Raw genomic sequence first — 18,034 nt, 5'->3', positions numbered from 1 at the left:
CGGTGCAGTAAAATTTTTCTCTCTTTTGCTAAGTATACATAAAGTGTGTAGCAACAGCCAAAGTTTAAGGTAATAATACCTTCTGGCATTTCCATTTTTTATTTCATTCACTCTGTACTTACTGCTGTAATACAGTTTGAATTTTTGAATTGTCATCGCATATTTAGGGCAGTATTTTAGAATTTGGTTCTCCATATCAATCATTGTAGAAAATGAATTTCTCTGCTGTGCATTTATTTAAGCAAAGACTCGTTATTTGGTAGTGGGTCAGCACTTAATATTTTCCTTTTTTCTCTAGCTTTGTTAAATATTACTTACCTAATATCAGAAATATTTTCCTGTAGATGTTACCAGAAGAGCATTAACTCCTATGCTAATTATATTCAGATAATTCAACTGTCTACAAATATAAGTACAGAGAGGTATTAGTTAACTAAGGTAGTTTCAATGACATCCGCTTTTGCTTATGTAATGACAGACGCATTTTTATGTATTTGAAAGATGAGAGGATAGTGCTGTGATGACGTAAGCACTGTCAAAGCCAGAACAGGAAGTTACAGGTCTGAGGGCAGGGTCACACTTCCTGTCAGATGTCGTTCTATTTGTGTGTTCCAAAGGTGTTGGGTCGTACCCACTATGAGCCACCACTTGTTTTTTTATGCTCTTAGTCGGTGGGGACTTGGCGGCGACGATACAGGCAGTGTGCCTTCTGTGGGAGTCCCAGGAACATCCCTGCCATTGGTGGTTTCCCCCACTACTTCTGTCTCTTCTACTGCTGTCTACAACCATACTGATGACTTCACAGCATCCTCTATCCGCGAGTACCTGCTTAGGTAAGTTGCAGTAATGACAAATGTGAAATGAATTTCAATACATAACAGAAAATTTGATAATGTTAGAATTGTTCCTAGAGAACTGGTAATCAAAAAGAGATTTGAATCACATGTAGCAGTTCACTTACATTCACTATAGAAGAATAATGGTATCTGTTAACATTCAAAATGTATTCATCTACATGTTAGTGCACACCAAAACTGAGTGACTGTAAAGTACATTGCACGTGACTGATTCACGTGTACTTGTTTCTGTTGGATACACAAGTGAAATTATATATTTTTCAGCGACCCATCTACAAATCCACAATATTTACAAAATTCTCCAAATTCTGTAAACAAGACTTTTTTTATGTTCTTAAAGAATAGAAAAGTTACAGTTTCTGTTTGTTTTAGTCTTTTTTATTGAGACATGAGGGAACCTAGACTCCAATGGCTAGTGACTCCTGTTATTGTAATAACTTGTGCCTAGTTCTACTGTTACCTGGTAATTAGACTTTTATTTCCTATCCTTAATTGATAGTGGCCAAAGGAAGGTGTAGAAATTAAAGAAAGAAAAATATTCACTCAGCCCATTTTGTTTTGAAGAGTGCTTTGTAACTTTTTATTTTTAGGCTGATCTACAGTTTCATCAGAGAATACATTTAGCTTAACAGCTATTGACTTTTTTGTATGTGTGATATGATTGAAAAAGCCGGCTAATGATATGAAAGAAACTGTATGTGAAATTTACTGGGATATAGAAGAGATCATTTACTGTATGTGTCAGATGATATACAAACTGTTTAATTGAATATGAATGATACGGTTTCAGTATAAAATATTTTTCTTTCTATATATGTAAAACAGCATGTCATATTTGCCAAAGGAAATTTTGATATAGCTGTTCATATTGCTATAACTGTAATCTATAATGACATCCTGTTTGCTGACTTGTAATTTATATTGGATAAAGCTAGCTTGAAATTTTTAGGACTGTAATATTGCATGTTCCAGGTGGCTGACTGTGAGTGCTGACCACATTGTCATTCTTATCCTGCTGTTAGCACTTGCTGTAAAGTTCGTTTTCTTTGAGAGTGAGGAGGATATTCGGGAGCAAATGCTGGTATCTGACCGGGCCAGTGACAGGGAACGCAGGCACAGGAGTTACAGTCATGGCCATGCTTTCGATCGTATGCGTCCAATGCTTGAAGCTGGTAAGTTTGTGAGTGTTTTTATAAAACAATGTTCTCCATACTTTTTGACCACATTTGTGCATAAATGTGGTAGTTTTATTCAGTAGAATGAGTGTGTCAGCAGCTTACCTCTCCTACATTCCAATATTATGAATAATCCTGCCTTACAATTAACTATCTGAAATTATAATGTAACTGTAATAGGAAATCTCCGTTTTAGAATCATTTTTATATCTAAAGCTTCATTGCCAGGTATGTAGGTTACCAGATGAAGCACCAACTTCTTTGGCAGTGATAGAGAAAGTATAATTGAGTATGCTATATAACCAGGTACTTATTGTGATTTAGCAAAATTGTGGAAAATCAAGTCTGCAGTGGTCATGTTGATATTTTGAACTCAGCTTCCCTCACCTCATATGAAAAAATTGTATCCATATTTAAATTATATTTGCATGTAAAGGGGTTCACTGCCACTTTCTCAGAAAAGAACTTTGGTTTAGACATTTGCAGTTGCACACCACTTAAAGTTAGTGACAATGCATGCATATGTTTAGCATAGTTTTTTCTGCCTTCATAGTTGTGCTATAATGTTGGGATGTCTACTGCTCTGCCAGTGATGTGCAAGCCATACGGGGTACAATAATATTGTACCCAATTTTTCTCTTTAAATTATATAATATTTAGTTGCACGTTAGCACTTTCTACTCACAATCACCATCTGTTACACTTATTGATTTTGCTGTGTATCTATGACTGACTTCTTTTTTGTTTATTATTGATAGGTTGGGTGGAGGTCCCATCTCGTGAAGAACTCATTGCAATTAACACTGAGCACAAATCAGTTCAGACAGATCATCAGGAACAGCAGCAGCAGCAACCACCACCACAAGAGCTTAAACCTGTAACTGAAGTATCTCCAACATGTCAACAGGCACAGCAAGATATTGCAGTTACAGAAACAACAGTGAATAAGACATCTCTTGATGAAGATAAAGAGGAACCACAAATTTGTCGAAGTTTAGAACAGTGTGTGGATATATATAGGTCCAAGGTAAGTGTGAAATGCTTAAGGACACAAGAGATAGATTCAGTAAGATATTCTCCGTGCAGCAGCATTCAAATTATTAGGAAAAGAGTTATAGTTGTATACAGGAAATATAAGCCTGAAACAAAAGCCATGAAAAGTGCCAAATCTGTACTGGAAATGCTGTTTCCTTCCATTTATTAAATTTGTTAATTCCACATGTAAGTGCCTTACATATATCGAATTGATGTAACAAGAGTCGGCTTACTAACTATATGGTTATGAATATAACTCTGTGTAGAGTGTCTCAGAACTCAATGGAAAACTTCATGAATGGATTCCTCATATAACAAGAAGGAAAAAAAATCTTTTACTGCAAAGCTCTTTACTTTCCATAATTTGAGAGGAACTAGTGTGGAAAAATGTCCAGTAAATTTGGGCTCTAAAATGCATATCTTAAGAAATTGCGCACTTGCTGATATTTGTTACTGTAAAAAACATCTCTTCTATTGAACAAGTGCTCACATCTCGCAAAATATGCATTTTAGAGCCCAAGCCCAAGACATGCTCTCTTGAGGTAAGCATTTACCAAACTTGTTCTCTTCTTGTTATATGAGGAATTGATTCCCGAAGTTTTGCTGTCGAACTCTGAAACACCCTGTGTAGACATGGTTTATTTGTGATGGCTATGTACAGCTTAGTAAGTAGCTCACTCTCTACAGTTTAATAAAAATTTGCATATAATTCTCTGACCTTACTCATGACAGTAGAAAATTTAAGGTACAACCAAGGTAATTACTTTTGTTTCTGCGTTACCCTTGCTACATGTTTGGAGTCAAAGAGTCAGGATTGGATGAATTGTCCAAAAGAAATAGTTACATTTAAAGTTTAAAGTGTTCATTGCTACCTGTCAAGATATTATATGTTTTTTGACAAGTGAGCAAACATTTTCGGGCTGCTTTGTGTACTTCCTGGGCCAAAGCTGACCTTAGTGATGAGTAATGAAGGTAATGTTTCCTTTTAACTGTGCTGGATTATTAACGATACATTTCATAAGAAATATGAAGGTAAATTTAGAATGCTGAACTCTGTGAAATAGCACGTATTATAAGACTTGTAACATACATTACTCACTTCAATGTCTGATAATATCTTTTTTTATCATTTGATGAACCACTGTGTACTTGCGACAGTTGAAATGACAAAGGTGACACTATGGTGTTTAGATGTCAGTAAATGTACATTTATTTTCACAAAATGCATTCACAATTATCAACTTTGTCTTGCTAAGATTTCTTATGTGCAGTGACTTCAAGGACTCTAAACTGAATGTTAAAATTGCAAGTTAAATAACTACTGCAGTGATTCGAATAAATTTTACTTTGTATAACAGTATACGGAAAAGATAGATGGCTACTTACCATAAAGATGGCACGTTAAGTTGCAGACAGGCACAGCTAAAAGACACTTGCACATTAGCTTTCAGTCACAGCCTTTGTTAGAAAAGACTGTGGCCAAAAGCTAATGTGTAAGTGTGTTTTAGTTGTGCCTGTCTGCAACTTAACATATCATATTTATGACAAGTAGCAGTCTATCTTTTCCTTACATTGTTGATATGTCAACCGGAAATTTCCACTGTATGATCTTATTTTATGTAATTATGTCTCACTGGTGACTGACTACTGGAAATGTTAGTTATCTCTGTTCACCAAAGGCTGAGTATGGTGTTGCCCACTGTTCCTATGTAAAGACTCCTGCAGTAAAGTCAAAATAAAGAACAGTCACACATTTAATAATAACATAAAATATGAGAATAGTAGGCAATAATTACACAAATTTGGTAAAGACCTGTTTTGTTTCTCTATTGGCTGTGTATTCAATTCCACATACAATTCACATTACATACTTTTGTCTAAAAAAATACTTCTTTCTATAAAGTTACCCCAGAAAATTATGCTGTAACTAATGATTTTTAGAATGCAATGTACAGAGTGTTAGGGGTGTAAGTGCAGATATTTTTATTGGTGATTGAGGACTCTGTACTGAACAATATTACATCAGTATTTTCTTCATTTTGCAGACTAATAATGGGAGCCATTAGGAGTAGTATAATTATAGATTGGTTAGTATCTCCAGGTACATGTGGCAAGAGGAAATCATTAATGCTTATTTTCCCTTGGGCAGCAGGTCGGGTGTTGAAGTGTGGGCGCATGGACACAAAACAGTTAGTTGATACTTAAAGGCATAGTCCATTTTGTGTTGCAGTTATGACCATGCAGGAAACATCAGATAGTAAATTATTTGACATATTTGTAGAAAGGCTGTTAGACACAGAGAAGAAACAGCTAATACACTGAAGTGGGTATATGTTAAAGTACCAATGATCACAATGTTTGCACTTATACACCTAAGACCCTGTATATCACGCTGTTCATTTCTGAAACTAGCAATTAGGCAAAGAGCAAAAGTTTCTGAACTTAGCTGTTGGAGAAGCTCTCTTAGAGTCTATTTTTATGAGGTCAACCATGATAATTGAAACATTATACTCTATAAAATTGTGAGACAGAATTTCTAGCTAGTATTTACTTCCAGGAGGCAAAATATTTAATATCAACACTAGATACTTTAAAAAAGTACATGTCAATATCTTATTATTTGGAAGTATCAATTCCTTCCCTGGAGAAGAAAGACGCAGATTGTTGCCATGAACTTTCAGGTTGTTTATGGTCTGGGACAATTGGGAAATCCGGGAAAACCCTGGAATTTTTTCATCTGGTAGAAAATCGGGAAAAACCTGGGAACTTTTTAGAATTCCAGGAATTTTTCGTTTTTTTAGTCTTCAGTTAAATGTTTGTAATTTCCACTGGTAAGAAGTGATAAACAGCAAAATGTGCCAAAGGCTTTAGGATGAAGACTATGGAATACTTCATATCAATAAACTGCTGCCGAAAGGATGATGTCACAACTGTTTACATTAAGTTCGTTTGAGCAGTTGCCCATAGGCTCACGCGCAAGCGCAGTAGAGTTGCGTGTGGACAGTACATCCTCCTGTTTCCAGCCACTTTAGATGTGACTGTTTGCTGCATAAGCAGTAGCAACAACCAGCCAGATACCACCTGGAAAAATTTTTCTTGCGCACCCAGGCTGCCAGATTAACACATGCACATAGCAGTCTGGGCTGTAGTGGAGAGGAATTTAATCTCCATGTAAGCTGTGTTTACATTTAGTGATTTTGCTGTTTCCTCTTCGTGTACACTTCTCACGTCAAATGAAAGCAAAATTGATTTCTGTGGTTGGGAGCTATCAAGTGAATTAAAATACATTCATGTAATCACGGAAGGCTTACGTATGTTATTAGTTTCAATTTTCTGATTTTACTTCCACAGTTTTGGCAGTCAGTCACCTTGTAGAACAATGAAGCTATTTTTGTCAATTTGCTAAACAAATGTGGTTTTTATTAATCTTTCCCCAGAGGCAGTCAATTTATTAGAAACAAAGTGTTTCATTCCGCACTATTGGCTAGTTTCAACTGTTCACTGAATTTCAAGTGCACATTTTCATCTTCTGGCACATATGGCATTATGCCATAATAAAGACCCAAACATGAGATAATACAGTACTGGTACTCCAAGAAAATTTGCATCCCAAAAACTGCACTGAAAAGCTTAATATCAGGTTGGGGCCTACTTCATTGTGAATCTGGACATATGAATTTGCACTTTAAACCAAATTATGCAATTTAGTATGGTTTACAAAATTCCTATGCTGTTTGAGTATATTTCTTTTATGATGTCATGTAAGATCTCTTAATTTTATGTATGTATGAGCATATTGGCTTCCTATGTCAACATAGCTGCCCAAGCGCATAACTTCTGTTTTGTGGCACTCTCTGGTGACTGCTGAAACGAAGCTATTTCTAACAGGTTGCAGAAAAATATTGCGAATGGTGCTTTGAAAAGCATTAGTTTCAAAGTAAATTTTCTTTTACACAAGATGAATTATGTTACGTGTGTGAATGTGCAATGAATTTCATAAATCACAGAGCCTTTGACTCTCATTAAAATTTTAACTCATTAAGGACTAGCCACTTCAAAGAAATTCGAGCCCAGAAGACCAGACATTTATGTCATTGATCAAATAACTTACAGGTTTTCTGCCGGGTGACGTCGTCGAACACCGCCGATATTTTGACAGGAGCACACCCTGCCATTCTGAAGGCACAAATGCGCATTTGTGCCTTGAGAATGGCAGGTTGTGCTCCTATAAGTTATTTGAACATTCAATTCGCTGGGAAAAGTTAAGGTCTCACATTAATGTCATTATTTTACATTTTACTGTCACATTTGTGTGATGTATCTTAAAGTGTAACACGTGCAAAAAAGACCAATGTTATATGTGAAAGCTTAACTTTTCTTGTAGCTACACTATGTACATTAATTTAAACCATTAACTTTCCCTGTTTGTGTGTTCACACTATTTAATAGTGATGTTGCTATTGGCTGACTATGTCATGTGTCCCATGCTCTAAATAATTGCTGTCATTAGCTAGTGAGATCATGTGACATGAGTGACATTTTAATCTCAATTTGAATGCTTTGGAAACTTAACATGCTGTTTGGAATCTACACTTTCATAATACACTTTCATAATACAAATACAATGCAAGGTACCATAATATGAAAATCGCAGGATAAATGTTGCTGCACATCACAGTTCTTTCCAATATGTTTTTTATTTTCTTATTTTTCCCTGAGTTTTCGTTTTCTTAAGTTCCATTCTGGTGTATAAAACATTTACAATTCAAAGAATTGATATTTTTACAGCTCCAAGGGAAAGTATACTGTCACTTATCATGGGAAAAGTGTATTTTTCACCTTGGAAGAAGTGTATTTTCACATGGGAAGAAGTGCATTATTAACTGTTAAATCTGCATGTTTTTCTTTTTTTTTTTTCCTTGTCTGTGTATACATCCTGTCTTAATCTTTGTCACCCATTGTCCTTACAACTTTTGGGTTCCTCACATCCTAGAGTCTAAATGACCTGCTCAGGCTTTTAAACCTTCCAATACTATCCCTCTCTCTTCTCAAAGGAAGGAACTGATAGTTCTAAAAGATAGGATTGTTTCATGTTCTTATATATGTGTGTCTGATAGATATTAAGTATTTTACCTCCAGAAAGCAGTTCTGCATCACAATTTTATTGTTTTCTTGAGGGGATTTTTCTTTTGAGTATTGTTCTGCGTTTACTGACTCCTGTTCATGATTGTTGTCAATAAGTTTGTGTTGTTTGTTTTTTTTTTTTCTTTTTCTTTCTTTTTTTTTTTTTTTTTTTGCACATGACTCAATATTTTGAGTTCTTTAGAAGAAAAAGATTAAATGAGACCCTGTGTATTGAGAACCACATGCTATTTCTCTGAAGAACATCAGTAATAATTTTTTCTGAAAATCCCTCTAACAAGATTAATTATAACTAGAGCCTGGTTTATTATGTAATATCAACATGCAAAATATGTAATATCGTGCAAATATTTTATTAAATAAACTGCCTGACATAAAAAGTGAAGTGCGTAGAAGACATGATCAGATAGCAATGTAACTTCGTACAGTATTCGCTATCGATGCAGTTGCAGTTGCAGTTCTCTGTAATGACCACCAGAGCGCATTAGTTTTGTTCATGTTTATTGTTGTTACTGGCCCTAGTAGACTGTAAGTGATGTGAACAGCATCAGATGTTGAGTGATCACTCCAAATAACATTAAGTCCCACACATTCAAGTGAGAGTTGTCAATGTCTGACAGAGTTTCAAAAGGACATCATTGTGGATCTCCATTTTGCCAGCTGGTTGAATCGCACACCATCCAGATTTGTTGGGCATTTGGGTGTGACAGTGTCCCAATGCAGGACTCCACAGGAACTTGAGGGCAGACTTATTCATCGTCAAGATTCCAGTTGGTGACGTCTGATCTCCATAAGGGAGGATAGTTGTATTGTACACAAAGCACATCATAATCCCTTAACATCTGTTCTTTCCATCTAAGAACAAGTAATGAACTTTTTGCAACATTCTGTGTTATCCTGCACCATAGGCTGGAAATCAGCAGCATTGACTGCTGATGATGGGGTCATATTGTGTTCAGAGCTGAATCGAAGTTCTGAACTGCCCTGGATGACCATCATTGATGAGTATGGTAGCAACTTGGGGGGAAGTCCTGTTCTTCCAATGTTTTGGAAAGGCGCTGTGGTGTCACTCCTGGCATCATTGTCTGGGGAGCCATGGGCATGATGCCAGGTCGTGGGTGATAGTGATTCAGGAAAATTGGACAGCACAACAGTACATCACAAGCATACTGCATCTTCGTGTGTCACCTCTTATGCGACATTATCATAGTGCCAGTTTCAACAGGACAATGCTAATCCACACATGTCAAGTGTCTCTAAGAACTGTGTGTGTGATGTTGATGTACTCCTGTGGTCAGCAAGAGCCCCAGATACGTTTCTACTTGAACATGTGTGGAAACAACTCAGATGTCAACTCTGCCCCAGTGCCAGTACCCAGAATATCAGTGACCAGTTACAATGGTTGTGAGACATTGGAGAAGATACAAGACTTTGTGACACCCTTCTCAACTGAATCAGGGCATGCACGCAGCCCAAGAGGAGGTTGCAACATCGGACTGATAAGTGGGCTCATAAAGCCAAGTTCTTCATAGATTTGGCTCGATATTGTAATTACAGAAATTGCATCATATACAGTTTCAACCTGTGAAGTTTAATTTCATTTCCTCCACCACTTTGGGGTGTTTCACTTTTTTGTCAGGCAGTGTATTTAACATAAACAATAACTTCATCTGAAACGAGCTTTTGGTTTACACCAAAGCCTATTATATTGTCTTGACACACATTTAGATGTACCATAAACATGTAAAGTACATCAAGACAGTTCATTTTACATTACTCATTTTTTTGTTTTGAAAGACTGTGATGTGCCAATTAAAAAAAATAATTTACAGTCAGATGTGTTTACTAAAATGCCTATTTTTGCTGGTTACCAAAGTATCCTATCGCACCATTCGTTTTGAACCCAATGTCAACTAAGTACTTCCTAAATTTTCTGCTGTCATAGAAAGCAGCCGATATTTTGTAGGAGATCAAGAATGGCTTTTAGTTCTTCTCCATATAGTTTGTCAACAATAGGATCGCCAATGAAATGTCCACTTACATAAGTTGTTTCATGGACGGCTGTCCATATATGGTGATTACTTACATAGCACCATACGTTACTCAGAGCCTCCTGCTAGCAAAAATCTAAACTTTCGCAGAAACAGGGAATATTTAGACACATGAAGTTTGTGCTATGGAATGTTTACAGAAGTCATAGCAGAACACTGTCCTTGGGAACATTCATTTGTGGAGTGGAAGTCCTGCAGCTACAGCAACAACATTTGCTTCTTACATGATGCACTGCTTTGTTCTTTTTGTGTATGTAACCAAGTATATGTTGTTGAAGCTGGGACTTAACAGAGTACACGATCTGCTTGTTGCACATTCAACGTAGAAAAATGCATTTTAACTTAGATGATAATTTTGGAGCATTATGAACACAAACAGTGTGTACTGTTAAAAAGTACTACCTGGCAAACTTTTCTTGGCACATTCACTCCATAATTCTGAATTGGTAGAAATCGCTAGAATTCCGAAAAGTTAGGGCTCCAAGTCCATTGTTTGCCTCACTGCCAATCTTGACAGCACATAAAGTCCCACACATATTAGTGGCTAGTACAGTGCTACACATAGTATTGCTATTGTATCTGCTTTGAAAGATGTAGATTTTTTATCAAAACATTTATAAAATACCAGATGTTGAAAATACGGCTTCAGTTGTAAATTTCTTTTATCGTCACGACTGATTTCGGGCTCTAATAAGCCCATCCTCATGTGTTGCAATGGTGCTGCGGCCCCTGAGTGCCACTCGGGGGCCACGGTACAGTTGCACTAAAAAGTTATTTTTAGAGATAATTTTTTTCTGCCTTCAGCTTTTACCATGCAACATGAAGTTAAAATCTGTGAAAACAAGTAATTATAGTGAAATATGTCTCAACTAAATGAAGTATATCAATGCTGGCAGCACAGTTGATGAACATTTTTGCTTTCCACTTGTATAAGAGCAAAGGAAAAGAACATGCAATTATGTGAAAATCAGACACCTAGTTATAGAACATGCATCATCTACAAAAAGTACCAACTCTTCTTGACACTAGTATGTATAATGAGTAAGAGTTGACTTAAAGTGAGTTGTGTGGGACTCAGTTGATGATTTATTTTCCTCATTTATTATTTTCTGTTAATTCTGTTAAGCAAACCTAATGTAATCCAAACTATAATGTACTAAATAAATTGTTACTGCTTCAGTATGACATTATTTTGTAATATATTACCTTCACAAATATTTTAAAAACAGAAGTCAGGATGGAATTTGGATTATAATCATTTAAATCTTCCCTGTCACATATCTTACAAAGACATTAGCTTTAGGTAAGATAAGATAAAAATAGCTTCTTGCACACATTGTTTTCTCCAGCCAAATCCGTCTGATAGTGGTATGTCCTAAAAAGACAAGCTTGTAAATAAATTTGAAGCAATGTCAGAACATCAAATGAATTGAGTGATGCTGTTTTACGATCATGCAGTTTAGAACTCGCATTTTCATTTTGTGTCAGAATTTTGATATCGTATTAGGTTGATACCATATGACTGTTTGCTATAACTTAAAATTTGTTGGAAAACTTTCAGCCCAGATGCAATAAGCAAAGTGAACTTTCACAACAAATATTTTCTTTGATGCACCATAAAAGATTATGTCACTCAGGTAATTGATCTTGATTAAATGCAACAGTTTAATAATTTTAGTAAGTACAAGGTGAAACCTCTGCATTTATTTGTTTTTTTCCCACTGTTTTATAGTGTGCAGGCCTTTTCATTTCTGCACAACAACTGCACCCTCCATCTGCTTAAAGCTGCTTACTGTAGTCAAGTTTTAGTCTCCCTTTATAGATTTTATTTCCACCTACTCCTCCCGCCCCTCTACTCTCTCTCTCTCTCTCTCTCTCTCTCTCTCTCTCTCTCTCTCTCTCTCCCCCTCTCCCCCCCCCCCCCCCCCGATTACCTAATTGCTAATTGTTTGATGCTTCAGAGTAAGTCTGTCAAGTGATCACTTCTTTTAGTCTAGTTGTGCTATAACGTTCATTTCTCACAATTAAGTTTATTACTTCCTCATTACTTATTTTATTTACCTACCTAATCTTCAGTGCATTCCCGTGCATCACCATATGTGAAAAGCATTTATTCTATCCTTGCCTGTACTGTTTCTCATCTGCATTTCACACTTAAGTGCAAGGCTACGTTCCAGACGAATACTTTCAGGAAAGACTTACTAACACTTCGTTAGATATCACATTATCCCCCCCCCCCCCATCTCCCTTCCCCTTAGAAGCGGTTTCCTTGCTATTTTCAGTCACAATACACAATAGAGATAACATGGTGAGTGGGATATAAATTAGAAAAAAATGTATAAGGCCAGAGGTGAAAAATTGAGCTAAATTCTGTCAAAGTTGATTCTTCAAGACAGAGCATAAAATTCTAGTTAAATATTGTAACACAAAATTATTTAGGATTCTTGAGTAATAAAAGTTGAATTACATAAAAAAATGAAGAAGTCACATCTGATCGAGCCAACCTTTTATTTATTAGGAGGGAGCAACAGCTTTAACAGATGAAGAAATGCTTCAGCTTGTACGTGCTAGTGTGGTGCCCTCTTACCAACTGGAAGCAGTTGTTAAGGACCCTGAGAGAGGTGTTGGCATTCGGAGGAAACTGTTTGATGCTCACAAACCTGGTGCACTTGCAGATCTACCATATACTGGTTACGATTATTCAAAGGTGAGTATTAATCTCCCAGGAAATCATTAGGCAGTGGTATTTACAGCAAATTATTGATTGTGTTAGCGAGTTACTACAACTAAAATACTGATGAATTTCGAAAATGCAAATGAATATGTGAAAAAACTTTATTTATACCATGGTGAGTTTCATCCGCTTTCACTGTCTAATTGTAGGTAATACAGTTATGTCAGCTGCATTTTGAATGTATTTGAACTACTTGTATAGGCAATAAAATGTGACTATGGGAAGCCAGTTGGAGACCAGTGAAAGGCCAAAATGTATCTTGGCAAAAATGAAGCCATACAGATCAACTATTAATACCATGGCAAAATCTGTCTCTATTGTCTTTCCTGTTTTCTGATAAAACTCATTTAGTTTCCGTGCTTTAGTGGACAGTTAATTTCATTTTTCATTTATTTTATTTGTCTTTATGTGGAAATGGATAATTGTGTGTATATATTGCTAACTTTTATTTCTTCTGTGGGCCGATATATGTACTTTGATGAGCTGCTGTGACACGAAACAGACACACCTATGTATAAACAAACAAAGTTACTCAAATGTAAAAGAGGACAGCTGTCAGTTGCAGAATCCATAATTTATTGCAGATCTAGATTTCGACAGTAACATACATATTCATCATCAATTCATTACCAGAAGACTCATATAGGCATAACCATGTCAGAGCGTAAACTTGTCACTATTTGCTATGAATATGTCCATATGGAATTATTGGCTGAGAGACTGTGTGATTTTGTAAATAATAATTGTGATTTTAATAAAAATAATCAGTCTAGATTGCGAATGATGCTTATTTTTCTGGTGACTGGTTTCAGTCATAGGCAGACCGTCTTCAGACCGGTAGATACTTATGAAATTAATAAAGTCGGACATGAATAATACAGCTACTCATGCCATATAAAAATAAATAAGCAACAAGGTTACAAAATAAAAATGTGTGTATATTACCCATTTTTGACACATGAAGCCAATGAGTGAGGTTGTAGTACTTTGCTAAGACGCATCTGTTTTCAACTGCTGGCTACTGTAGGGATGTTACAGGTTATAAAGAGAGAGCTCTATCCATCGATGCCCGCATGATGAATTGTGAACAACCAATAACATTAAGACACGCAAAATAGCACATGTATAATTATTAAAGCTTCATATAGTGTATGTGTAAGATTTCAACATTAGTTACAATACTCAATAAATTTAAAACATATTTAAAATACTTGAAAAAAAAAAGAGATTAACTATTAAAGAAGCCATAAGTAAAGGCCAAAACATGATGAACTGCCGTCTGTGTGCAATAGATGAAATGAGTAGGTCATTCATATCTTGCTAGAGATTATGGTGCAGGCAATGCTGACATCAACGTAGAGATGTGTAGAGCAGGATGTCATAGGTTACCAAGGGAATGGATGTCCGCTAAGGCTGCTGCTTTAGCAAAATGTGCATCAGCTGGCAACCAGTAAATGAAGTAAATTAAGAGTGTTCAGCTGCAAGCCCATTGTTTTGTTGTAAAACATTTATATGCACACAAGAACATTGAAATATTTACAAATAAAGATTTGTAATTCAATATTATGAGAAGGAAAGTTGCTACTCACCATATAACGGAGATGCTGAGTTGCAGATAGGCACAACAAAAAGATTTTCACACTTAAAGCTTTTGACCAGTGGCCTTTGTCAACACATACACACACACACACACACACACACACACACACACACACACACACACACACACACACGTGATCACGACTGCATTCTCAGGCAACTGAAACCACACTGCAAGCAGCAGCGCTAGTGCATGATGGGAGTGGCGACTGGGTGGGGGAAAGGAGGAGGCTGGGACGGGGAGAAGGAGGGATAGTATGGTGGGGATGGTGGACAGAGAAGTGCTGCAGGTTGGGTGGCGGGCATGGGAGAGGTTAGGAGGGGGGGGGGAGGGGGAGTGTGAAAAAGAGAGACATAGAGAGAAATAAATAAAAAAAATAAAAAAAGACGGGATGTGGTGGTGGAATGAAGTCTTTGTAGTGCTGGAATGGGAGCAGGGATGAGGCTGGGTGGGTGAGGAGAGCAACTAACGAAGGTCGAGGCCAGGAGGGTTACGGGAACATAGGATCTGTTGCAGGAAAAGTTCCCACCAGCACAATTCAGAAAAGCTGGTGTTGGTGGGTGTCTTTTTAAATTTTTTTATTTATTTATCTCTATTTCTCTCTGTGTCTCTGTTTTTCCGCTACTCCCCCTCCCCCCTCTCCCCATCTCTCCTGTGCCCACCACCCAACGTGCAGCACTTCACTGTCTGCCATCCCCAGCATAGTATCTCTTCCCCTCCCCACCCCAACCTTCCTTTCCACCACACAGTTTCCACTCCCATCATGCACTGGTGCTGCTGCTCGCAGTGTGGTTTCAGCTGCCTGAGACTGCAGTCGTGTGTGTGTGTGTGTGTCTGTTGTTGACAAAGACCATTAGCCGAAAGCTTTAAGTGTGAAAATCTTTTTGTCGTGCCTATCTGCGACTCAGCATCTTTTCTTCTCATAATATTGTTACATTCCATCCTGTATTTTCCATTGTTAGATTAGTAATTCAGGAGTTTTTAAAACATAATACTTGTAAAATATTGTCAGCAACTAATACACGTAAATTATTATCTATTATCTCAAGGAACTTCTTTCTTGACTGATACTAATTCTGTTCTTTCCAAAACATGTTTTTCAAAATTTTATCACTATCTTTCAAAAGTTCTCTATTACTAATCTTTGTTTGTAAGTATTTCAGTGTACTTATGCATATACAAATGTTGTACAACAAAACAACAGGAATACAGCAAAACACAGTTCATTTACCATTGCAGAAGCAGTGACACTAGCAAGCGTCTGTTACCTTGATAACTGATGATGTTCTGCTCTTGACACCTTTGTTCCAATGTCTGCATTGCCTTTGCCATAATTTTTGGCCAGGTATGCATAGTCAAATAGTTTTATCTCTTGTACACAGAGGGCAGTTCATCATGTTTTAACCTTTACCTATGATTTATTTAATATTTAATGTCTTTTTCAAGAGTTCAAAATATATTTTAGATGTTTTTGTCTGTCATAACTAATGTTGTAATCTTACACACAGACTATATGAAGTTTGAATAATTATGTTCACTCTATTTTGTGTGTCTTAATGTTGTTGGTTATCAACTTATCACTTGCAGATTGATGGATGGAGCCCTCCCTTTATAACCCTTAGCATCCATATGCAAGCCAGCAGTTAATTGACAGGTGCCTCTTAGCACGTACAATGGTGTCATGCATTGATTTCATTTCATGCATCACCAGTGGGTTTATAGATGATGTATTTTTATTTTATGATCATAAGGCTTATTTAAATATGTAAGGTGAATAGCTATATTATTCGTGTCCTACTTTATCAGTTTCAGAGATACCTGCTGGTCTGAAGGAGGTCTGTTGGTGACTGAAACTAGTTCCCAGAAAAATAGGCACCATTTGCAATCTAGACTGATTGTTTTATGTTAATTTATGATGCAAGATCATTGTTGTTCCAGTTATGATTTCAAAAATTGTTTATCATTGCTGTATTCTGGATACAGTCACTGGGTTTGCTCATCACGTAATAATGTATCTGTTGTCTAAAATGTGAGTCCAGCTGTGTATTTGTCACTGTTCCACATGACTGACAATAACTAGTCAGGGTGCTTGAGTCACACACATTAATACAGGAATTAGATTAATGAAGTTGGAGCTTATAAAAGTCCAATTGTCTACAGGTGCTTGGTGCATGCTGTGAAAATGTTGTTGGCTATCTGCCAGTACCAGTAGGTATTGCTGGTCCTCTGTTATTGGATGGTCAACAAGTGCATATTCCCATGGCTACAACAGAGGGATGCTTGGTGGCTAGCACTAATCGTGGCTGTCGTGCATTACTTTCCTGTGGTGTCACATCCCGCGTTGTTGCTGATGGTATGACACGAGGGCCAGTTGTTCGTTTCCCATCTGCAGCAAGAGCCAGGTAGAGTAAAAGATTTTTTTTTTTATTTGAAGTTAAAACTTTGTGTGACTTTAATTTGTTGGAAATAAGAAAGAGGCATAGTAAAAGCAAGAGTAACTTGTAGTACTTTTGTGTTGTGTGCAAGTATATTTTTTCTAAATTTCCATTCTAAATGTGTTTTTACAGTTGATAATAATAGTCTCCTTCCCATCTTACATCAGTGCACACTTTATTTTCTGATGGTGTATGAGATCAGTAAAAGCATGGTCTGCACTTTTGAGCTTCAAAAAGATGAATCATTCATTGTGCCACGGAGATAGGAAGAGTGTGCTTTAATCATATATTTTTGTCTGCATCACTAAGAACCAGAGAAATGCTTATTAACGGTGACATGTTTGTATGTTAGAAATGAATGTCTTCAGTCAATCCATTCCTCTAGTTCCTTTGCAGCACTGATTCCCAAAGTTTAATGCCATGTTATCCTTAAATCAATGACTTATTTGGTGAAACCATACAGGGCACATACATTTAACTACTAATTATTAACATGCAGACTTCAAATTAAAAGATTGGAGTTTAAATAAAGGAACTACATCCTCTTCCTGAAAACATTATTTTAAGGAGTAGAATGTGCATTAACAAGACTGAATTTGTATCTAAGCTTCCCCAGAGCTAATACACTGTCAAAAACACAGTACTACTGGAAAAAAATTCTGCAGTCTTCTTTGTTGCGCGTTCTTCATGTATGGAGCAACTGTTTGCCACATAAATTGTTTAGTTAAAAAATTGTAGTTCACAAGTGACCTTTCCATCTCTTGATTCCCATCTCAGATACCCTCACCCAGAAATTAATTCCATTACTACAAGTGTAAGGAGGAAAATATTAATTGCTTGCATGTATTCTGTTAGGAGGCTTTCTCGGAAAACTTTAAATACATTCAGATCTCCCATCAACACAGTGTTTTTTACATTTGACAAAATACTACATAAGTTCTGATATGAAATATGCATGTACTATACTTAGCATACTCAGAAAATTGAAAAATAGTGTATGGAACA

General features: G+C 36.5%; 1 protein-coding gene across 4 annotated transcripts in view; it reads left to right on the top strand.

Moving 5' to 3' along the window:
* The window catches only part of LOC126262594 (3-hydroxy-3-methylglutaryl-coenzyme A reductase), a 436,833-nt gene that overhangs the window by 406,086 nt on the left and 12,713 nt on the right, over positions 1-18,034 (top strand). For all 4 annotated transcript variants that reach the window (XM_049959331.1, XM_049959334.1, XM_049959335.1 and 1 more), the window contains 5 exons: positions 669-833; positions 1,830-2,029; positions 2,791-3,059; positions 12,779-12,967; positions 16,755-16,996. In XM_049959331.1, coding sequence (XP_049815288.1) covers positions 669-833; positions 1,830-2,029; positions 2,791-3,059; positions 12,779-12,967; positions 16,755-16,996 — 1,065 coding nt within the window. The remainder of the gene's footprint in view (positions 1-668; positions 834-1,829; positions 2,030-2,790; positions 3,060-12,778; positions 12,968-16,754; positions 16,997-18,034) is intronic.

This window comes from Schistocerca nitens, chromosome 6 (genome assembly GCF_023898315.1).
Source record: "Schistocerca nitens isolate TAMUIC-IGC-003100 chromosome 6, iqSchNite1.1, whole genome shotgun sequence".
Taxonomy (NCBI): domain Eukaryota; kingdom Metazoa; phylum Arthropoda; class Insecta; order Orthoptera; family Acrididae; genus Schistocerca; species Schistocerca nitens.
Note: the sequence above shows the minus strand (reverse complement) of the source record. Positions and strands in the feature narration are given on the sequence as shown.